This window comes from Eubalaena glacialis, chromosome 3, assembly GCF_028564815.1.
Source record: "Eubalaena glacialis isolate mEubGla1 chromosome 3, mEubGla1.1.hap2.+ XY, whole genome shotgun sequence".
Lineage (NCBI taxonomy): Eukaryota > Metazoa > Chordata > Mammalia > Artiodactyla > Balaenidae > Eubalaena > Eubalaena glacialis.
Genome location: NC_083718.1, coordinates 63,551,875 through 63,577,680, shown reverse-complemented (window position 1 = coordinate 63,577,680; position 25,806 = coordinate 63,551,875). Strand labels below are relative to the sequence as shown.

Here is a 25,806-nt window from a genome sequence, read left to right as displayed (position 1 = left end):
AATTTAATCAGAAAATAAAATTGATGGTCTTAGGAACGAGACTGTAATCTATCACCCACCTGACTGGCATGAGTCTATGGACTTCATACACACTCTAGGAGCCAATCTAAGGATAAAACTTACTGTAGTAGAAAACAGCATTGTTTAAGGAGTTGGAAACCCTAAGTTGTAGCTCAGGTTTTTCTACAAACAGGGTCCATGATTTTGGATAAGTGGCTGCACCTTGCACCTCTAACAGAGGGATTGGGACTAGACGAGCTCTAAAACCTTTTCCAGCTGTAAAGGTCTATTGATTGATTCCGCCAGGAGGTTGTACCCAAGTGGCTGTACTCGGAATAAACTGAGTCTGGGAAAGGAATGTATTCCCTCTCAACACCAGTGACTTTGCATGGGGAGGTATAACGATAGAGTCTGACACCTGGCAGAGCCTGGAAACAGGTCTTAAATCCCATTTGCACTCTCATTCCTACATAACTGCCTTCTTCAACCTTACAGCAGCTGGGCTTCCACCAAGATGGAAGAGGTGGAGATGAGGGGAAGGGTGGGATGCCCCTCTAGCAGGGTTTAAGCAATATGTGTAGCTGAGAAGGGCTTAATCAGGAGACTGCAAACCTATCAGCATTGTGGTGGTTGTCTTAGCTCTGCTGTTGGGTTTTTCTCTGAGAATTAGAATTAATGTGGCCCAGCGCTCAGAGTGTGCCCTTTGGAAATTCCCAGGGGGTTCCAGAGATTACCAGAGGCACATTGGCAGTGGACAGTCCCTTGTGAGGCGGCAGCCCTGGAAGTCCGGTCTGTGACTCAGCCGAAGAGCCTCCTCATGTCAGACCACACAGAATAGATTTCACCTGAGGCCAGAGCTGCCTAGCCTATTTAGCCAAGCCATGTGGTGAAATAATTTACTTTCTGATATACTTTCTCTCTAAAGGAATGCATAGAACTTTTAAGAAAAATGTTATGTCCCGTTTTATAAAAACACGTAGACTCTTATGGCAGCCTCCAAAAAACAGCATTCACAATCACATGGGAATGAGCTGTAAATTAGGAAATCCTGAATGAGCTGAAATAAGGGTGTGTTGATTTCTCTCATCTCATATTCATTTGTGGCAACATAATTGGCCAAGGAATAGGTGAAATGCTTTATGAGATTCTCACGGCCACAGTCAGTCCATATCTATTAAAATGTTTCTGACGTGTCACTCTCCTCTCTGCCTCTCAACAACGTATAAACACATGCAAACACACAATCACACACTTACTTTCTCTCCTCTCATTTAGTTATATAGTCTCCATGTGGTTTGGTGAGGTATTTTAAAATACTCTCCAATGGCAAATTCAGGGCTCAAAGCATTTTATGTAAAGTCTACCCAGATAGAAGAGATTAATAGGGAAATGCTCTTCCCAACTCTGAATCTAAATACTAGTTCAGGATCTCCTGTCCAGGTTCTCATAACCCTGAACTCCCATTAAGATGTTTACCTTTTATTTCTTCCCTGTTCTGTGCTCGCTTTGGCGAGACATGTATTTCCTCCCTATTCAGAGGCTGAGAGTTCTTGGCTGGAATCCTTATTAACAGAAAAGACATTTTCATTTCTGGGTAAGGTAGCCAGGCATAGGGTGCCTGGCACTTAATATGTAATCAGTGAATTGACTGAGGACAGATTTGCCCTGAGAGATTCAATTTTCGTTGAATGAAAGCTTTGATAGACAAAGGAGAAAGAAACATGATAGAAAGGTCATTTTCTCTGGAAAAAAAGGAAGAGAGAAAATGAAAAAAGAAAGAAGAAAATAAAAACAAAAAGCTACTAATGTTTACTAGTAGATCCTTAATAGTTCAAAGTCAGACAGATCAAAGGTCAGAGATAGAAAATAAAAGAATAGGATAAGAATTTAAGAAATCAACTGGAACCCTTGCACTCCAAGTATATATTCTAGGAAAAGCCTGCAATCAAATTTAACATCCCTCCACATACATACAAATTTAGATTGTAAGAAACTGCAGAACATCATTAGAAAGGGTTTTTTTTTTTTTTTTTTTTTAAGGAATTCCTTTATTTTTATTATTTATTTATTTATTCATTTATTTTTGGCTGTGCTGGGTCTTCGTTTCTGTGCAAGGGCTTTCTCTAGTTGCGGCAAGTGGGGGCCACTCTTCATCGCGCTGCACGGGCCTCTCACTATCGCGGCCTCTCTTGTTGCGGAGGACAAGCTCCAGACGCGCAGGCCCAGTAGTTGTGGCTCATGGGCCCAGTTGCTCCGCGGCATGTGGGATCCTCCCAGACCAGGGCTCGAACCCGTGTCCCCTGCATTGGCAGGCAGATTCTCAACCACCGCGCCACCAGGGAAGCCCGAAAGGGTGTTTTTTTAAATGTGGCATTAGGTTTAAGTAGAACAGTACTTTAAAGGGGGCTAAACATAGGATGACAAGATGTGTCTTGGTAAAGCAGAGGATAGAAATGATTATTTTGAAAGAAGTTCTCTTAGTGTGAAAAAGGGAAAAATACTTACATCTCGTGAATATTGAAAAAATAGAGTGAATAAAGTGTTAGGGAAACAGGGTTGTGTGTTGGCGAGGGGAATGAGGGAAGGTAGTTAAACATAAACTTGGGTTTATTTGCAAAGCTTTCATCTTGATAAATGGTACCGTCTTAAAGCAAATACCTCGTCCAGGGAGCTCATAACATTATTTATGTTTCAAAATCTAGGCTATAGTCCAAACGATTTCAAATTCTGGGAGAAACTGTTTGTTTAGAGTCCATTGTACTGAGTGTTAATATAACAACACACCATAAAATATTGTTAGCTCTTAAGAAGAGATCAATATGTAATTACTCAAACCAGGCTTTAATAACTAGAAATTTGTAAATAACTCTGTTAGTTCTTTGAGTTCTATAATTGATTAACAAATAAATATTTGTTTAACTGAATTGAAAGACTCCCAAACATGTTATATTCATTTTCAGGAAAGGAGATTATTAGAAATGATTAATCTGTACTAAATAGACAGATTATGTCTATATTTATATTTGAATGTTGATGGGTTTACCATAGGTATTCTTCTGTGAGCTGGATTAAGGTGTTCTACTACCGAAATAGAATGGTGGTCTAGTCCAAAATTATAGGAAAAAATTAGATTAATGGAAATAATTTTCTCAATTTACATTTTTTTCTTCCATTAATTTTTCTGAAATATTTGGCATCTACTACAATTTGCTTATAATAGAATCTGGTGCAAGAACATAACAACTTTGCAAAAAATTTAGTTCAGTGTTTAATCTTGAGGCCATTGTCATTGAATTGCTATCAAAATCATGACTTAGGAAAAACAATATTTATGATATAAGCTGTTGTCTGAAGGAAAACAATTTTCCTTGAGGAACTATAAAATCTACCAGACCAGGAGAGAGCAACGCAGTTGGATCACATAGTTCTGGCCTCTGTAGACTTGCTTTCGCTGAAATGTGCTTTGGTGGGAATCCTTCAGCCCCTCCTGAGGGATACACAGGAAACAACCTTATAAAATCTACTCTTGTTAAAAACAAGAGTGCTCTGCACATTATATGGTGGCCTCTTTCTATGGATCTTCGGGCGAAATTTAATTTCAGTGTCAAAAAAAAGTGCTCTTTGGGGCATTTTTCAGGGACACTGAATTGTATAGCTGATAAGGCTTTTCTTTTTACATTGGTATTTACAAACTTCCTGGTAAACCCAAGCCCCACCCATAGCAAGGTGAAGGGCTTTATGGTATGCATTTTTATACTTCCTGTTTATGGTCCTACCTCTGTTTTTGCTTTCTCTCTTACTTCTAACATATGTTATCTAGTAGTATTTTGTTTTCTTTTAAGCAACCTTAAATCTTTTGGAAGAACAAGATGAGAGATACATGAATATATTCATTCATATATACATAAAATTATGTTGTGTTTAGTCATTTGAGTTTTGTTTTTTGCTAAGAGCATGGTACTTTCCAATTATGTTGCCTCCTGAAGAAGTATGAGAATCTTTGATTTAGAATATTAGCTCATAGGAAGGCAGAGAAGATTCTTTATAATATCTGGAAGATATCAAACTACACTATCATCACCAGCTGATAAATTTTTAAAGACCTATTTGGTTCATTACAGAAAAGTACAGCCTTCACAATACATGCTACAATCTAGCAAGCTGACCATTCTTCCTAGTTTAGCCTCCGGCACGTTATTTACAGCTCCCTTTTTCAAGCCTTCTTCATTGGCAACCAATTCATTTTTTCTTGTAAATTTTTACTTACTTCTGTTTTAAATTATCTCAGTTTGTGGATAATTTACAATAATTTCTGAATCCCATACTAGGCCTATGGACTCAGGATGTAAACTGCTGTTAAATAGTCTCTATCCCTGAGAAAAACATAATTAGGTCAGTTAAGTCCACTGACTAAAGTCAACTCAAGCTGTTCAATTCTTTGTTTAACCTGGATAATTAAGGCTTGACCTCTGTGTGAAAAGTCTTCAGAACTCTGGCTAGGTACAGTCGAACGAGACAGTCATTTTATCTGCCTGTGTCCTACTGCTTTTCCTATCTCTAGTCTATAAAACCATAAGAACTTGGAAGAATTAAGCATTCAGAATTTTCCATAAAATAACTCTCTATTAGAAAAAAAAAAAAAAAACCCACACAATAAAAATGGTAGCATGGAACCTTCAGATATTTTTAAGTATGTGTTAGGCCCACTGCCTTAGGGCACATGCCAATTATAGAACCAAAATCCACTGCCCCCTTACTTGCTCCTTCTTGGTCCATCCAGAGAAATAAATGGTGATATGTTCATGGCTCTTCGGAGGATCCAAGCTATTTGGTGAACGCTTTTTCCCCGAGTTTGCCAAAATATCCTGAACTCAAAAGAGAGTGATTATTCAGTTATTCTAAAAAGAGACATGCAGTTTGTAGTTTCTTTTAACAATCTGAAAAAATCATGGAGAACTAATTCCATGTTTTCTATGACCCTTTCATAATTGTGATACACTCACAGCCGCTCTTTTCCAATTCTCAATTAGAATAATTAATAATGTTTAGGATATTATCTGTTGGTTTCCTCTTCCGAGTCATGATTCTACTGCAAGTCATTTAACTCCTTTCCATAGCAACTAGTTATGATATAGCAAGCAGTACGTTTGCTTGCTATCTGTTATGTTATGTCAGTGGAGGTTGTACTACATAGCAAAGGTTTAATTTTATCTAAATGACTTCAAAGAGAAGAATAAAAATATGGAAATGCTTATGTCAAAATAAGAGGGGTTTTAATATTTCTACACAGCATCAGATATAACCCATGGATCATAAACATTATAATTTCCATTGTATGGAAGAGAAACCAGACTGAAAGAGAGACTGGGCATCTGATCATCTGGTTTCTGGTTTCAGCTCTGACATAAACAAACCATAGCATCAGGTAGGTTGTTGAAACTTTGTGACCTTATTTTATTTTATTTTTTTTGGCTGCATTGGGTCTTCATTGCTGCGCGCAGGCTCTCTCTAGTTGTGGCGAGCAGGGGCTACTCTTCATTGCGGTGCGCAGGCTTCCCATTGTGGTGGCTTCTCTTGTTGTGGAGCATGGGCTCTAGGGCATGCAGGCTTTAGTAGTTGTGGCGTGTGGGTTCAGTAGTTGTGGTGCGTGGGCTCAGCAGTTGTGGCTCTCAAGCTCTAGAGCACAGGCTCAGTAGTTGTGGTGCACGGGCTTAGTTGCTCCACGGCATGTGGGATCTTCCGGGACCAAGGCTTGAACCCGTGTCCCCTGCATTGGCAGGTGGATTCTTAACCACTGCACCACCAGGGAAGTCCCTAGTTTTTTCTTACATAGGATAATGAAGCTGGACCTCATGCTCCATTCTCATCTCTTCCCCTATCACTCCTATTATATTCTTGCCCTATTATACTTTGGTAGATTCTAGATTGGAAGAGATGCTGCCCATTTGTTCAGTAGAGGGACCCAGACTAGCTACGTAATTTGTGGGGCCCATTGCAAAATGAAACTGTCAGACTCCTTGTTAAAAAATTATTAAGAAATTCACGAGGGTGACCACGGAGCATTAAACTAAGCATGGGGCCCCTCTGGGCATGGAGGCTCTTTGTAACTGAATAGATCACACACCCTTGAGGCTGACCCTGGAGAGACCAAAGGAATTTTTCCTTCCCATTTAGACACACTCTTTTGCTCTTAACAGAATGCAAATAAGAGAAATTTGGGTGGAACAGTGGCATGAATCATTAAAGGGAAGCAATAATGGGAATACAATATTAGAAAGCCAATGTTTTAGACTGACCAAAGTGGCGAGATAGGGGACTCCAGACTTTCCTTCCTCCCACAGATTCACTGAATATACAGCTACACATGGGTCAATTTCCTTTGAGAGAAATCTAGAAACAAATTGAGTGACTCCTACACATTGGGTGACTGAGAAAATGCCCACATCGAAATGGGTAGGAAGGGCTGAGAATACATATTCACCATAAAGCCGACCACCAGCAGAGTGCCTTTCAATCAGGAGAGAACCCCAAAATTCTCAGCTTCTCCCTGTGAGTAAAGGTTTGGATCACACATCTAGTGCCCCAACTTTTACAACTGCCACCTGAGGAATGGGAATGCCCAAATCACCCAGCTGAGAGAGCCAGTCGAGTTTGGCATTCACAAGTCCCACAGGACCACAGCAAACAGAGAAGGAATGGTTAAAGGAGCACATGAGCACTCCCTGCAGTTATACCCCAGGGCTCAGTGCAAAGGGAGCAGTCAAAAACTCCCTTCTCCCAATTTCTGCTAGAAGGGATTTGACTGCATACTTTGCTAGCTGCTTGCTGCCTGAGGGTCTGGCTTCTAATCAGCCTGTGTCTGGATGCCGACTGGGATCCCAAGAGCCTAAAGGAGCTGGTGGGCACTTCCCCTACATTATTCTTCTGGCTCACAACAACAACAACAACAAAAACCAAGTTAACAGCTTCTCCCTTGAAATTTGTGCCCCAACTTTTGAAACTGCCACCTGAGGAATGCGAGCTCAAATCACCTAGCTCTGATATCCAACAGAGCTTGGCAGTCAGAGTCCCACAGGACCATATTAAAATTAAAAAAGCAATTTTCTAACAGGCATGCAAGCACTTCTCATAGCTATTCCCTCCCATGGCTCAGCACAGAGAGAATAGCATTCATCTCCCGGTTTCTCCCCAGAAGGGATTTGACTGTATACTTTCCCAGCTGCTATTTGAGGTTCTGGCTTCTAATCAGCCTGCATGTGGCAGCTGACTGGGATCCTCCCAGGAGCCTGAAAGAGTTGGTGGGCATGTCCCCTGCTGTGTCCCCTAGCTTGCTACAGCGGTAAACCAAGTCTCCAGCTTCTCCCTGGAAGAAACATACCCACGCATGTAGCACATCAAATATCACAGCTGCCACATGAGGGACTGGCTCGCAAATCACCTAGCTCTGGGTACTGATGGGGCTTGGAATTTACGAGTCCCCCAGGACCACAGAAAACAAAGAGGTGGCTCTGTATGGGTGCACAAGTCCTACCAGAGACTGTTGCTTCTGGCTGAGCAGAGTGAGTAGGCAAAAACACCCATTTCCAAGTTTCTCCCTGATAGGTCTATATTGCATATCTAATGTCCTGACTTTCTTAGCTGCTGCTCGAAAGTCAAGCTTCCAGTTAGCCTTCATCAGAGAGCTGATGGGGCAGGCAGTTAACAGTCCTCTGGGACCCCTGAACAGCCGTGTGGGCATTTCCCATTGCCTTTGGGACAGTGGCAGGTCTTGGCACAACCTAATCTACTGGGAGCCACTAGGAGCAAAGAAGGTGGCTTGGTCAATCACAGAGGTTTGAGAGGCAACCAGGAGCTCAGGTGGGCTGACTGATGAGGTTCATCTCCTACACGACGCAGTCTGTCAAGACTGGAAGAGGTGGCTGTTTTATCTAATGCACAGAAACAAATGTAGAGAGTCAAGAAAAAGGAAGAAACAGGAAGATATATTCCAAACAGAAGAACAAGGTAAATATCCAGAAACTGACCGGATGGCTTCACAGTTGAATTCTACAGAACACGTAACGAAGAATTAATACCAATCCTTCTCAAACTCTTCCAAAAAATTGAAGAAGTGAGAATATTCCTAAACTTATATTACAAGGCCAACATTATACTCATACCAAAGCCAGATAAGGACACAAAAGAAGATTACAGGCCAATATCCTTGATGAACATAGATACAAAAATGCTCATCAAAATTTTAGCAAACTGAATTCAACAGTACATCAAAAAGATCATACTCTGTGATCACATGGGATTTATTCCTGGTTCGACATATGCAAATCAAAATATGTGATATACCACATAAAAAATTAATGATAAAAATCGTATCATCTCAATACATGCAGAAAAAGTATTTGACAAAATTCAACATCCTTTCATTATAAAAACTCTCAAGTTGGGTATAGCTGAAATGCACCTCAGCATAATACAGAGCATATCTGAGAAGCCCGCAACTAATATCATACTCAATGGTGAAAAGCTGAAAACTTTTCCTTTAAGATCAGGAATAAGAAAAGGATGCCTACGTTCACCATTTCTATTCAACATATGGAAGTTATAGCGGGAGGAATTATGCAAAAAAAAAAAAAAGATATCCAAATCTGAAAGGAACATGTAAAATTGTTATTTGCAGATGATATGATCTTGTATGTAGAAAATCCTAAAGGCTCAACCAAAAAACCTTTGGAATTAGTAAATGAATTCAGTAAAATTGCAGGATACGAAATCATTATACAAAACCTAGTTGCATTTCTATACACTAACAATGAACTATTGAAAAGAGAAATTAAAACAATCCCATCTATAACAGAATCAAAAAGAATGAATATTTAGGAATAAATTCTCTCAAGTGAAAGATCTGTACACTGAAAAGTATAAAACATTGAGAAAAGAAATCAAAGACACAATTGAATGGAAAGATGTTTTCTATCATGGATTGCAAGAATGTATAATGTTAAAATGTCCATACTATCCAAAGCAGTCTACAGATTCAATTCAATCCCTCTAAAAATTTCAATGGCTTTTTTTCACGGAAATAGAAAAAGCAATCCTAAAATTTCTATGGATCCACAAAAGACCCTGAATTGCTATAGCAATCTTAAAGAGTAAAGGTGGAGGCATCACACTTCCTGATTTCAACTATATTATAAAGCTATAGTAATCAAAACATTATGGTATTGGCATAAAAACAGACACATGGACAAATGGAACAGAATCAAAGCCCAGAAATTAACCCATGAAGATATGGTCAATTAATTTTTGACAGAGGTACCAAAAATACACAATGGGGAAAGGATAGTCTCTTCAACAAATTGTGTGAAAACTCAAAATCCACATGCAAAAGAATGAAATTGGACCTCTATCTTACACCATACACAAAAATCAACTTGAAATGTATTAAAGACTTGAATGCAAGATCTGAAATCATAAAACTTCTAAAATAAAATATATGGCATGGCTCCTTGACATTTTTCTTGGCAACGATTTTTTTGGATATGACACCCAAAGCACAGGCAACAAAAGCAAAAGTAAACAAATGGAACTTACCAAACTAAAAAGGTTCTGTACAGCAAAGGAAACCATCAGCAAAGTGCAAAGGCAACCTATGAAATGGGAGAAAATATTTGCAAACTACGTAATCAACAAGAGATTAATATCCTAAATATTTAAGGAACTCATATAACTCAAGAGCAAAAACACCAAATAACTCAATTTAAAAATGGGCAAAACCTGAAAAAACATTTTTCCAAAGATGACATACAGATGGCCAACAGGTATATGAAAAGATATTCAATGTCACTAATCACCACGGAAACGCAAATCAAAACTATAAAGAGATATCACCTAACCTGTTAGAATGTCTATTATCAAAAAGATAAGAAATAACAAGTGTTGGTGAGGATGTAGAGCAAGGGAACCCTTGTACGCTGTTAGTGGGAATGTAAACTGGTACAGCCACTATGGGAAACAGTATGAAGATTCCTCAAAAAATTAGAAATGAAACTACCATGTGATCCAGCAATCCCACTTCTGAGTATATATCCAAAGGAAAGAAAACCACTAGCCTGAAGACATATCTGCACTCCCATGTTCCTTACAGCATTTTCACAAAAGCCAAGGTATAGAAACAACCTAAGTATTTGTAGATGGATGAATGGATAAAGAAAATGTGGTCTGTATATACAATGGAGGATTATTCAGCCATGAAAAAGAATAAAATCTTGTCATTTGTGACAACATGGATGAATCTGGAGGGTATCATAAGTGAAATAAGCTAGACAGAGAAAGACAAGTACTGCATGGTATCACTTATATGTGGAATCCTAAAAAAAAGTCAAACTTATAGAAACAAAGAGTAGAATGGTGGTTGCCAGGGCCTGGCTGGTAGGGGAAACAGGAAGAGGTTGGTAAAAGGGTACAAACTTACTGTTATAAGATGAATAAATTCTGAGAATCATCAGTATAGCATGGTGACTACAGTCAATGATATTATGTTGTATAATTGAGATTTGCTAATATTAGATCTTCAGCATTCTCCTTTTTAGAAAAAGTAACTATGTAAGTTGATGGAGGTGTTAAATAACTTGATGGTGGGAATCCTTTTACAATGCACACATATATCAAACCAACACATACACTTTAAATATATTTCTATTTTATTTTTCAATTATGCCTCAAAACTCAAACTTTTAAAACATAAAAAAAGAAAGCCAATGTTTTGTGGATGTTTGAAACTCCCGTATGTATTCACAATGCTCAGCCCACCCATAGGTGCAATAGGAACTCTGGTAGTTAGTATCTAAAGATGCTCCCAAAGATTTATCTCCCCTGGAACAACCTTTGTGTCATTACATCCTACATTGCATCTAGACTGGCCTGTGACTTGTGTGAACCAATAGAATGCAGCAGAAGGGAGGCTCCAGTTCTGGGCCTAGCTTTAAAAGGACAGGCAGCTTCTGAGGTGGAGTCAGGATGGTGGTGTGGGAAGACGTGGAGTGAGCATCTCCCTGCAACTAGGGCACCTACTGGCCGCTGGTGGGGGACTGTGACACCCAAGGAGACGGGAGGAACCCCAAGATGAACCAGTAGGACATTTGGGGACTGAGAGGGGAGGAGAAGTAGAGGCCAGACAGGATTGGCTCCCCTGAAGCTGGGGAGATCAGGAGAGGCAGGTGGGAGGGACTCTCCGGGAAGAGCGGGAGAGGAGTGGAGAGCGATCGCCTGGCCCACTCTGGCCGGGAGCCTGTTGAGCTCCCAGACTGGTACCCCTCGCTCCAAAGCCCCATCCAGGACGTGTGGGTCCTGGGGGCATAGGAGAGAGTCTGGGAGATCAGGAGACGCAGGCAGGAGGGGCCCTCCGGGAGGAGTGGAAGAGAGGAGAGCGATTGCCCTGCCCACTCGGTCATGGGGAGCCTGCTGAGCTCCCAGGCCAGTCCCCTGCCCTCTAAAGCCCCCTCCAGGCCGCATAGGTCCTTGGGAGCATACGAGGGAGGCTGGGGAGATCAGGAGAGGCGGAGGGCGGGGCTCTACCATACCAGAGGAGCAGGAGAGGAGAGGAGGGCGTTTGCCCTGCCCACCTGAGCGCAGGAGCCTGCTGGGCTCCCAGGTGAGGTCCCCTGCCCTCTGAGACCAGGGATGTGGGGCACACCTGGGCCCCTTCTGTTCTTTGAGCATAAGCCCCACCCCCCACAACCCCCAGGGCCTTTTCCAGCCCTATGGGTCCTGAGCATTGGCCCCGCCCACCACCCAAACCTCGCCCTTACTTAGGCCCCGCCCTCCACAGCCAAGGCCTTCCCCCACCCCCCCTTTTTTTTCCCTCCTCTTTTTTACTATTGTGGTACTGTTGTACCTTCTGGTTGTTGATTCATCTATATTTTTATTTTTATATTCTTCCTAACATATCTGTTAGTTTCCTGGTCTAATTTTATTTTTTACTTTGTTATTGCTTTTGTTTTTGTTTTTTTTTTGCCACCCCAGGTGGGATCTTTGTTCACGAGCCTGGGGTTGGGCCAAAGCTCCTGCAGTGGGAGCTCCGAGTCCGAACCACTGGACTAACAGAGAACCTCAGACCCCAGGGAATATTCATCTGAGTGAGGTTTCACGGAGTTCCTCATCTCAACACCAAGACCCAGCTCTACCCAATAGCTTACAAACCCCAGAGTTGGAAACCTCAGGCCAAACAACCAGTAAGAAAGGAACATGATCCCACTCATTAAAAAAAAAAAAAAAAATGAGATGGCAAAAATATATGTCACAGATGAAGGAGCAAGGTAAAAACCTACAAGACCAAATAAATGAGGAGGAAATAGGCAATCTACCTGAAAAAGAATTCAGAGTATGATAGTAAAAATGATCCAGAATCTCAGAAATAGAATGGAGGCACAGATTGAGAAAATACAAGAAGTGTTTAACAAAGATCTAGAAGAACTAAAGAACAAACAAACAGAGATGAACAACATAATAACTGAAATGAAAAATACACTAGAAGGAATCAATAACAGAATAACTGAGGCAGAAGAATGAATAAGTGAGCTGAAAGACAAAACAGTGGAAATAACTGCTGAGGAGCAGAATAAAGAAAAAAGAACAAAAAGAATTGAAGACAATCTCAGAGACTTCTGGGACAACACTAAACGCACCAACATTTGAATTGTAGGGGTCCCAGAAGAAGAAGAGGAAAAAAAAGGGTGTGAGAAAATATTTGAAGAGATTATAGTTGAAAACTTCCCTAACATGGGAAAGGAAATAGTCACCCAAGTCCAGGAAGCACAGAGGGTTCCATACAGGATAAACCCTAGGAAAAAGACACCAAGACACATATTAATCAAACTAACAAAAAATTATTCAAAGAAAAAATATTAAAAGCAGCAAGGGAAAAACAAAAAATAACATACAAAGGAATCCCCGTAAGGTTATCAGCTGATTTTTCAGTGGAAACTCTACAGGCCAGAAGGGAGTGGCAGGATATACTTAAGGTAATGACAGAGAAAAACCTACAACCAAGATTACTCTACCCAGCAAGGATCTCATTCAGATTCGATGGAGAAGTCAAAAGCTTTTCAGACAAGCAAAAGCTAAGAGAATTCAGCACCACCAAACCAACTTTACAACAAATGCTAAAGAAACTTCTCTAAGCAGGAAACACAAGAGAAGAAAAAGACCCACAAAAACAAACCCAAAACAATTAAGAAAATGGTAATAGGAACATACATATCAGTAATAACCTTGAATGTAAATGGATTAAATGCCCCAACCAAAAGACAGACTGGCTGAATGGATACAAAAACAAGACCCATATATATGCTGTCTAAAAGAGACCCACTTCAGACCTAGGGACACATACAGACTGAAAGTGAAGGGATGGAAAAAGATATTCCATGCAAATGGAAATCACAAGAAAGCTGGAGTACCAATACTCATATCAGATAAAATAGACTTTAGAATAAAGACTGTTACAAGAGATAAGGAGGGACACTACATAATGATCAAAGGATCAATCCAAGAAGAACATATAACACTTATAAATGTTTATGCACCCAACATAGGAGCACCTCAATACATAAGGCAAATGCTAACAACCATGAAAGGAGAAATCGACAGTAACACAATAATAGTCGGGGAATTTAACACCCCACTTACACCAATGGACAGATCATCCAAACAGAAAATAAATAAGGAAACACAAGCTTTAAATGACACAATAGACCATACAGATCTAATTGATATTTACAGAACATTCCACCCAAAAGTGGCAGAATACACTTTGTTCTCAAGTGCACATGGAACATTCTCCAGGATAGATCACATCTTGGGTCACAAATCAAGCCTCAGAAAATTTAAGAAAATTGAAATCATATCAAGCATCTTTTCTGACCACAACACTATGAGATTGGAAAGCAATTACAGGGAAAAAACTGTAAAAAACACAAATACATAGAGGCTAAACAGCACTACTAAATAACCAAGAGATCACTGAAGAAATCAAAGAAGAAAAATACATAGAAACAAATGACAATGAAAACACGACAACCCAAAACCTATGGGATGCAGCAAAAGCAGTTCTAAGAGGGAAGTTTATAGCAATTCAAGCTCACCTTAAGAAACAAGAAAAATCTCAAATAAACAATCTAACGCTACACTTAAAACAACTAGAGAAAGAAGAACAAACAAAACCTAAAGTCAGTAGAAGGAAAGAAATCATAAAGATCAGAGCAGAAATAAATGAAATACAAACGAAGAAAACAATAGCAAAGATCAATAAAACTAAAAGCTGGTTCTTTGGGAAGATAAACAAAATTGATAAACCCTTAGCCAGACTCATCAAGAATAAAAGGGAGAGGACACAAATCAATAAAATTAGAAATGAAAAAGGAGAAGTTACAGCAGACACCGCAGAAATACAAAGCATCCTAAGAGTCTACTAAAAGCAGCTCTATGCCAATAAAATGGACAACCATGAAGAAATGGACAAATTCTTGGAAAGGTAAAATTTTCCAAGAGTGAACCAGGAAGAATTAGAAAATATAAACAGACCTATCACAAGTAATGAAATTGAAACCATAATTAAAAATCTTCCAACAAACAAAAGTCCAGGACCAGACAGCTTCACAGGCAAATTCTATCAAACATCTAGAGAAGAGCTAACACTGATCCTTCTCAAACTCGTCCAATAAATTGCAGGGGAAGAAACACTCCCAAATTCATTCTATGAAGCCACCATCACCCTGATACCAAAACCACAAAAGATATCACAAAAAAAGAAAATTATAGGTCAATATCACTGATGAATATAGATGCAAAAATCCTGAACTAAATACTAGCAAACAGAATCCAATAGCACATTAAAAGGATCATACACCATGATCAAGTGGGATTTATCCCAGGGATGCAAGCATTCTTCAATATATGCAAATCAATCAATGTGATACACCACATTAACAAATTAAGGAATAAAAACCATATGATCATCTCAATAGATGCAGAAAAAGCTTCTGACAAAATTCAACACCAATTTATGATAAAAACTCTCCAGAAAATGGGCATAGAGGGAACCTACCTCAACATAATAAAGGCCATATATGACAAACCCACAGCAAGCATCATACTCAATGGTGAAAAACTGAAAGCATTTCTGCTAAGATCAGGAACAAGACTCTCACCACTCTTATTCAACATAGTATTGGAAGTCCTAGCCACAGCAATCAGAGAAGAAAAAGAAATAAAAGGAATACAAATTGGTAAAGAAGTAAAACTGTCACTGTGCAATCAAAGAAAAAGAAATAAAAGGAATACAAATTGGAAAAGAAGTAAAACTGTCACTGTTTGCTGATGACATGATACTATACATAGAAAATCCTAAAGATGCCACCAGAAAGCTACTAGAACTAATCAGTGAATTTGGTAAGGTTGTAGGATACAAAATTAATGCACAGAAATCTCTGGCATTCCTATACACCAACAATGAAAAATCAGAAAGAGAAATTAAGGAAACACTCCCATTTACCATTGCAACAAAAAGAATAAAATACCTAGGAATAAACCTAAGGAGACGAAAGACTTGTACTCAGAAAACTATAAAACACTGATGAAAGAAATCAAAGATGACATAAACAGATGGAGATATATACCATGTTCTTGGATGGGAAGAATCAATATTGTGAAAATGACTATACTACCCAAAGCAATCTACAGATTCAATGCCATCCCTTTCAAACTACCAATGGCATTCTTCACAGAATTATAATTAGAATTAGAAAAAAAAATTACAATTCATATGGAAACACAAAAGACCCCGAATAGCCAAAGCAATCTTGAGAAAGAAAAATGGAGTTGGAGGAATCAGACTCCCCAACCTCAAACTATACCACAAAGCTACAGTAATCAAGACAGTATGTTACTGGCACAAAAACAGAAATATAGATCAATGGTACAGGATAGAATGCCCAGAGATAAACCCACGCACATATGGGCACCTAATTTACGACAAAGGAGGCAAGAACATACAATGGAGAAAAGACAACCTCTTCAATAAGTGGTGCTGGGAAAACTGGACAGCTGCATGTAAAAGAATGAAATTAGAACACTACCTAACACCATACACAAAAATAAACTCCAAATGGATTAACGACTTAAATGTAAGACCAGACACTATAAAACTCTTAGAGGAAAACATAGGAAAACACTCTTTGACATAAACCACAGCAAGATCTTTTTTGACCCACCTCCTAGAGTAATGGAAATAAAAACTAAAATAAACAAATGGGACTTAAAAGCTTTTGCACAGCAAAGGAAACCGTAAACAAGACAACAAAAAGACAACCCTCAGAATGGGAGAAAATATTTGCAAATGAAACAATGGACAAAGGATTAATCTCCAAAATATACAAACAGCTTATGGAGGTCAATATCAAAAAAACAAACAATCCAGTTAAAAAATGGGCTGAAGACCTAAATAGACATTTCACCAAGGAAGATATACAGATGGCCAAGAGGCACATGAAAAGATGCTCAACATCACTAATTATTAGAGAAATGCAAATCAAAACTACAATGAGATATCACCTCACACTGGTCAGAATGGTGATTATCAACAAATCTAGAAACAGTAAATGCTGGAAAGGGTATGGTGAAAAGGGCACCCTCTTGCAGTGTTGGTGGGAATGTAAATTGATACAACCTCTATGAAAAACAGTATGGAGGTTCCTTACAAAACTAAAAATAGAACTACCATATGACCCAGCAATCCCACTACTGGGCATATACCCTGAGAAAACCATAATTCAAAAAGAGATATGTACCACAATGTTCATTGCGGCACTATTTACAATAACCAGGACATGGAAGCAACCTAAATGTCCATCAACAGATGAATGGATAAAGAAGATGTGACACATATATACAATGGAATATTACTCAGCCATAAAAAGAAACAAAATTGAGTTATTTGTAGTGAGGTGGATGGACCTAGAGACTGTCATACAGAGTGAAGTAAGAAAGAGAAAAATAAATACCGTATGCTAACACATATATATCTAATCTAAAAAAAAAAAATGGTACTGATGAACCTAGTTGCAGGGCAGGAATAAAAAGATAGACATAGAAAATGGACTTGAGGACATGAGGTGGGAGGGTGAAGCTGAGGCAAAGTGAGAGTGGCATCGACATACACGCACTACCGAATGTAAAATAGTTGGCTGGTGGGAAGCAGCATAGCACAGGGAGATCAGCTCGGTGCTCTGTGATGACCTAGACGGATGGGATAGGGAGGATGGGAGGGAAGTTCAAGAGGCAGGGGATATGGGGACATGTGTCTGCATATGACTGATTCGCTTTGTTGTGCAACAGAAACTAACACAGTATTGTGAAGTAATTATACTACAATAAAGATCTATTAAAAAAAAAAAAGACTGGCAGCTTCTGCTTCCTACCTCTTTTTTTTTTTTAATTAATTAATTAATTTATTTATTTATGGCTGTGTTAGGTCTTCATTTCTGTGCGAGGGCTTTCTCTAGTTGTGGCAAGCGGGGGCCACTCTTCATCATGGTGCGCGGGCCTCTCACTATCGCGGCCTCTCTTGTTGCGGAGCACAGGCTCCAGACGCGCAGGCTCAGTAATTGTGGCTCACAGGCCCAGTTGCATCCGCAGCATGTGGGATGTTCCCAGACCAGGGCTCGAACCCGTGTCCCCTGCATTGGCAGGCAGATTCTCAACCACTGCGCCACCTGGGAAGCCCCTGCTTCCTACCTCTTGAACACACTTGCTTTGGGGAGCCTCTATCACCCTATAAGAAGTCTAGATCACTTGTTGGAGACACCAAGTGAACAGACCACGTGGAGAAGCCTTGCAATGAGGAGGGAATCTGAAACTACTTGGAGAGGGACAGAGGACCAGCTGTCCCAACAGTCAGTTGAGCCTCCTGATGACTCTGGCTACAGTCACTGTCTAACTGTAAACTCACTAGAGACCCCAAATGAAGCCAGCAGTAAAACCACCCAGCTGTGCCCAGTCAACCTACAGAATCAAGAGAAATAATAAATTAGTGGTTGTTTTAAGCACTAAGTTTTGGGGTGGTTTGTTCCACTAAAATAGATAGCCTCACCAGTGAGTCTCTCCCATGTGACTTAGAAGATACCAGAAGGCTCCTCATTCTCACAGTGTCTGTAAAATCATTAGATGTCAAGTTCCCAGGGAAGGGAGTGCTTGAAAGGGGAAGGGAGAGGTGGAGGCTGGGGCCATAAAGAGAAAGGCACTGAGAGAGAATTTCAACTGTTTGCCACTTTGGGCAGGGGCCAGTTCTAGCAAGAACAGCTGCATTTGGGCCAAGGGTTTCAACACTCTGTATTACAGGTATTCACTTTCCTGTAGGTGAGCCTGTGTTTTGAAACAGTGTGCCATGTACTACCAGCTAGAATGAAGCCAAGGTTACATGTTCAGCCATCCCATGGTTATTTTAGATCTGTTCTATTAATGATCCCTAACCCTGAACATCAATATATGCAATCAGTCCCAAGGGAGACCAGGCCAGATTCACAAGTCCAGCGGGACCACTGAAAACATGCTTACTTGTATCTTTACTCGTGGAGGGTCAGAAAAATCATTATCATGTCAGTAAGACAGGGTATTTTAAGCACGTGTCGTTTCATATAGTAAGACTTTTTCTCTCCACTGTCAAGAAAAACAAACCATTTAGAAATACTGTTTGTTTCCTATACTCTTAAATCATAGTTTCTTTAAAGAAAAATATAGGAATGAAAGTTATCCGGGTTTATAAATGATTTAATAGAGTAATATCTCTTTTATTAATGTGTATAGGGTTTGAGAACTATAATGAAGAATGTTAACTACATGAATATTACTTAATATAGCATTTTTAATCAGTGAAAGATAAGCCTTTTCTTGTTGGTTCTTGACATTTTCCCATCTATACTCAAATTAATGCAGAGATAATAGTCATCATCTTACTTAGTGGTTATAAGGAGTTATAAAGGTTTCACATATAAAATTTTATTCTCTAATAGAAAAAAGAGAAATAGTGGAAAAATTTTAATATTTAAAATAGCTCTAAAATACATTGTCCACTCTAAATGGTTTGATATCTTTGAGTCCCTCCTATCTTTTAGAATAATCAATTCTATTAAATATCACAGCCAAAGAGTTCCAGGCGAAGTGCAATGCTTTGATTCCATGTTTTAGGAATGATGCGTATAAACCTGGAAATGACTGGTGGGTTGAAAAAGTTCTTCGCATGTCCTTTGATATTATTATTTCCTTCAAAAATCTGAAAGCAAAATATGAGAAAATCTTTAAGGATGGCATAATGGGTGTAAAAATCTTATACCTGAAGGTAACATAATATTGTATATCAACTGTATTTCAATTTAAAAAACTTATAATTTTTTATCCTTTTAGTTCAAACTGTGGGCATTAGTGAACACATACAACATTATCACAAAGATGATCCTCAATCAATTATGAACTCACACTCCAGACATACCTCTTTAGTGATATCACCTCATCAGTGATCTGAGTTGAAACAGGGAAAAATAAAGAAATCTGATATGGTGCTGTGGAGCAGCTGCAAAAGCATATCTGCCTTTAGCCCCTTTGCAGCTATGTGACTTTGAGCAAATTACTTATAGTCTCTGATTATCCATTTCCTTATTGGCAAAATGGGGATAATAAATTTTACCTCATAGAAGTTGTTGTAAAGATTTTAAAGAGTGTGTAAACATTTGACAAGTCTTTATTAAGTGCCAGATAATGGGCACCAATAAATGGTTAGCTATTACTAACTTTTAAAATAAAATGCATCATGTATTTTTATTTATCCTTTGTGGTCATATGCCCTATATCATCAACTAAACTGTGTTTTAGGTGCGTTTCTGTCATCCCCAGCAAGTTCCCCAAGATTTACACTCATCAGAAGCTAAGTCACTATTTGTTTATAAAAATGATTTTTGCCCTACTATGAGGATATCTTGATACAGTGAGAAATAAACCAAACCAAACCTAACAAATAAACAACCCAGGGGTTTAGAGAGAAAGAGATTCAGATCCATTAACTGAGATTAAGTGCTGAGCCCATGGTGAGCATAAATGTCCATCCCCTTCTCCTGTGTTGCCCCTCCTACTGGTTTCAGCCCAATTCCCATTCCTGGAATATTAGGTTCATCTCCTTAGTTTTGCCTCTGGTAGTATTTTAAAACCGTATAACTAGGAATTTAGGAGTATAATGGAATAGTTCATCTTGCAGGAAATTAGTCTCCTCATCAGGAAGGATAACAATTGTTTTAATAACAATATGACACAAAAAGGTATATGGCCATGGGTATGTGATCAGCCATGAATAACAAGTACATCCAAGCTAATGCTAATATGGTAGAAGTTTTCTAGACCCCTGTTACAGACTGTATGTTTGTGTCCTTCCAAAATTCATATGTTCAAACCCTAATCCTCAATGGGATGATACGAGGAGGTGGGTCCTTTGGGAGATGATTAGGGCTAGGATGGGCGTAGGGCCCTCATGGCCTACCAAGGAAGGCCATATGAAAGCACAACCAGGAAGACTGCCCTCACCAAAAACCCGACCATGCTGGCACCCTGATCTAGGATTCTAGCCTCCAGAACTGTGAGAAATAAGTGTTTTTTGTTTGTCACCCAGTCTATGGTAATTTGTTATACAGTCCAAGCAGGCTGAGACAACCCTTTCACCATCTTTCTCAATCAGAGCTAATTAAACTTCACACCAGCCCCTACTGTTTTGTCCTCATTCTTTTATAGGTGGCTCAGTCAAAGCAGAAGGATAGTGTGCATGGTCCCTATCCCAAGACCAGCTACCTACAGAGCTAGGACTTAGAAGACTTAAAGAGTGATGCATGTCAGTTCATGCTTATCAAATACAAAGAACGATTTGCAAATTTGAGGTTCTGTTCTCATCATAGCAGTTTTCAAATTGTTTTCTTTTTGCCAAGATACCCCTGTACCTTGTCCACCAACGAGGATTTCTCTCTGTAAGGTTTCCATTCAACTCCCTGGTCACTGTACTGGATGGTGTAGCTCTTCACATACATTTCAGAGGACAGAGACTTGCAACCCTGTGTTACAATCGCTGTTATCTTCTTGACTTTGAGCAGATCAATTTGTAACCACTGATTGTTGTTGTTTGCCTATGAAAATGATTAGAACAATGCATTTGACATTAAAACCTTTGCTTTTTTAGACCAAGATACTCAGAAATGCACTGAGCTGGAAGGATTTCTTTTCTGTCTCATCCCTGAGGATTCCCTTTCTCCTAGAATCCTTCCCTGTTCCTTCTTGTTTATTGTCAGCAGGTTTATAAACTTTTGGAATAGTTCACACATTGTACAACAGTTATTTGTTTACTTGTGTTCCTTACCCTTTGAGGGCAGGGACTTAGTTTTGTTTTCAGGTGTTTACCACGATGTATGGCCCACAGATGGTGCTCAACAAATAAATACATTTTATTTGAGAAAAAGTATTAAATTGCTAAATTACCTGTAAATATTTTTCTCTTAAACAGTTTATTTAAATGCTACGGTGATATTACTGAAGAGTTGTCTGAGAAAGAATTAGATAGTATCCTCTCTCAATTTAACTTATTTTAGAAAAACCCCACTTTTCTTTCCATTGCTAATGTCCAATAGGAGAAGTAGTCCAATTTCTTCTTTTCTGATATTTCAAATAAATGTACTATCTGAGAGACCTAATAAAGCTACACCCAGGGCTGGATATGGCATAGTAGTTATCCTGTCTCTGGCCTAACAAAATGCCTAATTTGATGATAGGCGCTTGGAGAAAGAGGATCAGAAAGACTAATTGAGTTTTAGAGTAATCTGAGATTAATTTTCATCTTTGGGAGGTTTATCATGCCCCATAGTCTCATTCAATTCTATATGAAATAATGAATATTGATATATTTTCTCAACATCACTCATATGTGCATGTCTGTATGTATATATGTGTATACACATATGTATGTATATGTGTATACACATATGTATGTATATGTGTATACACATATGTATGTATATGTGTAGTCACATGTTATTGTATTTTTAAAGCAAATTAGTTGAATTAAAATGATTGTATTAGATAATTTTGGTTAATTTTGTAACACCCTCTAGTGACATCTGGTGGTGTTTTAGTGTGTCTTCAAATCAAGGTTGTACGAGTGATACAGAATGCATATAGATAGCTAGGGGAGCTTTGTAGGTGTAAATTTTTTTTGGAGGCATCAAAGAGGTAGAGACACTTCAGTCTGCGTGCATACCTGCATATGTCTGGCTTAGATTTTCCACCTCTCTAAAGAAACCCTATACAAGACATTTCATACTATTGAAGGTTAAGTGAAACAAATAGTTTTGACCTAAAATTCCAGATTTAAAATGACAGCTTTAAAAATTAAAATTAGACTTTTATCTTTGCAGCCTTTACTATATCACAAAAGTAAGAGCAAATTATATAGAGAGCAAAATTTTTTTAAAGGCTGTAAAATGGAGGGTGGGATGACAAGGTTACACCATGAACAGGTTTAAAGGGCCATCTGGGAAAGAATTGGTTGATACCCTCTCTCTAACCTTTCTTTTTTTGGCCGTGCTGCGTGGCTTGCAGATCTTAGTTCCCCCACCAGGGATCAAACCCAGGCCACCGGCAGTGGAAGCGGAGTCCTAACCACTGGAACGCCAGGGAAGTCCCTTTATTTTAGTTATATTTATTTTATTTTATTTATATTATAGAAATTAAATCAATATAATGTTACATAACATTATTACTTTTATTACTTTAACTTCTGTGGGTCTCAGTTCCCCCCTTTGCAAAATTGCAAAATGAGGTGCTTGGGTTGCTTCAAATGGTGCAAGGAGCATAGATCTGTCTATTGGGAGAGTGGGATTCCTGATTCTGCCACCAGGCTAAGCTAAAATTATTTAACCTCTTTTGCGTTTGGACTTAAAAGGAAAATCTGGACCAGATGCTTTGTAAAACCCTTTGCCTTTCTAACATTCTGTGATTCTGTGATGATCCAGAAATGAGTCTCAAGGCACAGACATAGTTGCCCAAGACTCTCTGTATGGGGCCCAGATAGTCTCTTCTACTTGCTCCCCTTGCATCACGCCATTCCCTCCTCCTTTACCTGGTGGCCTGATTTAAGATTAGGACATGGGATTCTATACAGAGTCCAGGGAATTGGAGTGTAGCTTCCTTAAGGGAGGGAGTTAGGAGGACAGAAAATAGGGAACCTGGATTAAGTTGATTGACTGGACTGTTCTGATTTCTGATGCCATTCAGATTTTTCAGGTCAGTCGAAGAATGAAATAAATATGAGTCAATTATTAATAGTTACCCTAGAACTAAGTTACCTTAATTACTCAATGGGCTAATATCAAGGGCAATATAACTCTTTGCGAGATGTTTACAAAACTTAGATCACAGATTTATAAACCTGGTTTTGCAGCATCTTATCAGGCTGCCAATTATCTAAAGGAATGTTACAAAGTTCTGAAAAAATGAGAACAAAAAAATTTAAATGACACTCTTAAGAAAATGAAAAATATTGCTAAATTCTGGAGAGAACAAAAAGAAAACAAGATGTTGCAAATCTAAGTCATTTATCCCTAATGGAAGTTGTCTCGATCAGGAGTTGGCAAACTACAGCCCAAGGCCAAACCTGGCCTACTGCCTGCTTTTGTAAATAAGGTTTTATTGGAAAACAGCCATGTTCATGCATTTACATATCGTTGACGGCTGCTTCCCTGCAACAATGGCAGAGTTGGGTAGTTATGACAGAGAATGTATGGCTCACAAAGGCTAAAATATTATCTGGCCCTTTGCAGAAAAATTTTGCCCACCCCTAGTCTAAATCAAGACCACAGAGATGATAACTTCTCTCTGAGCCAAAGTTCAAGCTAAAGCTATCAAGACAACACACATCCTAGTTCTCAGACCTAGGATCATAATCTGCAAAAGCAGGAGATGATACTCTGGCTTCCCAGGCCCCCCATGTTCCCTGTAGTGAGGGCCTATGCTTTCTTCTGAAAGGCTGAGAGAATTCCATTTGCAGGGGACATTTCACCTTGGCTTGCCAGGCATTCACACGGCCCTGGGCATTAAGACGGGCACAGAAGGGTTCCCAGTAATCTCCCCACCAAGATTTTTTAAATGAGGAAGCTGTGATTTGCTTGTTTTCTATCTTTCCACTTTCCATACCCAGTGGTGTGGAGCATCCTGTCAAGAAAAAAGTAATGTGATTAATTATATACCACTGATATCCCTTGCATGGCATTTTGTACTTCAGAGGAGACAAGAAATAATATTACTGCTAAGTAATGACAAAAACAACCATCACAGCAATGAACATTTATTGTCCAAGTGCTAAACCCTGTTTTCAGGCTTCACATGTATTACTTAATGCTCTTAAATATCTCCATTTTACAAACGAGAAAACAAAAGCACAGCAAGAAAAAGTAACTTGACTAAAATAACACTGCTAGAAGAATCAGAAACTAGCTTTGAGCCCAGGCAGTCTGACATCAAATACCATGTTCTAAACATCTAAACTCATTTCCCTCCTTCAGTGAGTCATGGAACCTTTGTTCTTTGCTTTGAGGTAGACAGTACTCCTAAAGTATCTATGTATATAAAAACATACTCTATTTCTTCTAACAAAAGCTACAAAGAAGAAGTTATAGGGGACCTTGGGAGTCACATTTAATATTTTATTTCCAACCCTTTGAGGGTGATTCATGTGATACACCCTTTAGAATTTCGCCAAGGCATGAATTTGAATGTCACAGGCAACAAAGCTGATCTGTGAGTGTAAGAAACATATCTAGTGAGTGAGCCCAGCTGACTGCCCATCATCATCTTTGTGACACTTTGTTCTTGCTAGCAAATCATGCAGACATTTTCTTGAAGTGATACCTTACTTTCTTCATGAAAAAAAGGCTTCAAAGAAGAAAGCTTACTGCTAATACTAATTATATAAACATCAAGAAAGTGAAGAGATCTTAAAAAGTAATACTTCTTGTATAGAAAACAGAGGTTTTAACTAGACTAACATTGTTGAATGTCACATTTTAGGGTAGCTTGACTCTATGACCTGAACAAACTACCAGTTACATCGCATACCATGTGGAAAGAAAAACGATAATGACTTATGGAGCTGTTTCAAGTTTTCCTGCCTGAACAAAATTTGCAATTTTTTTTTGATGTGGACCATTCTTAAAGTCTTTATTGAATGTGTTACAATACTGTTTCTGTTTTATGTTTTGGTTTTTTGGCCACGAGGCATGTGGGATCTTAACTCCCCACCAGGGATCGAACATGCACCCCCTGCATTGGAAGACTAAGTCTTAACCACTGGACTGCCAGAGAAATCCCCCAAATTTGCATTTTATGTGGACGATGTTATACAGCATTGCTATCTGGGCATTGGCAAAATGCCCATTTCCATATCCCTCATGAATATCAAGAGTTTATTGTACTGTTATCTGCTTATAAGTTTCTTATCAGCTGATAAGAAACTTATTCCAAGGTTCAGCTTTCTCCACTGTGAGCCATGGTTTTTTCCCTCTACCCTGAGAGAGGGCACTGTAGCTCCCCAAAAGATGTGCCACAGCAAGTTTTAGGTGTGCCTGTATGTGTGTGTATATATATATATATTGTTTAAATATGTCTTTATTTTGCCTTCCTTGTTGAAGAATATTTTTGCTGGACAGGTGTGCCTGTATATTGATCTCCCTCCCCCCT

General features: G+C 39.0%; 1 protein-coding gene across 1 annotated transcript in view; it reads right to left on the bottom strand.

Annotated features, from left to right (window-relative positions):
• Positions 1-18,826: 18,826 nt before the first annotated feature.
• Positions 18,827-25,806, bottom strand: part of F5 (coagulation factor V) — an 83,298-nt gene continuing 76,318 nt past the window's right edge. Inside the window, exons 23-25 of the mRNA XM_061183123.1 lie at positions 24,131-24,282; positions 21,024-21,206; positions 18,827-19,318 (exon numbers count right to left, since the gene is read on the bottom strand). Of these exons, the coding sequence (XP_061039106.1) occupies positions 19,175-19,318; positions 21,024-21,206; positions 24,131-24,282 (479 nt within the window). The 3' untranslated portion in view covers positions 18,827-19,174. The remainder of the gene's footprint in view (positions 19,319-21,023; positions 21,207-24,130; positions 24,283-25,806) is intronic.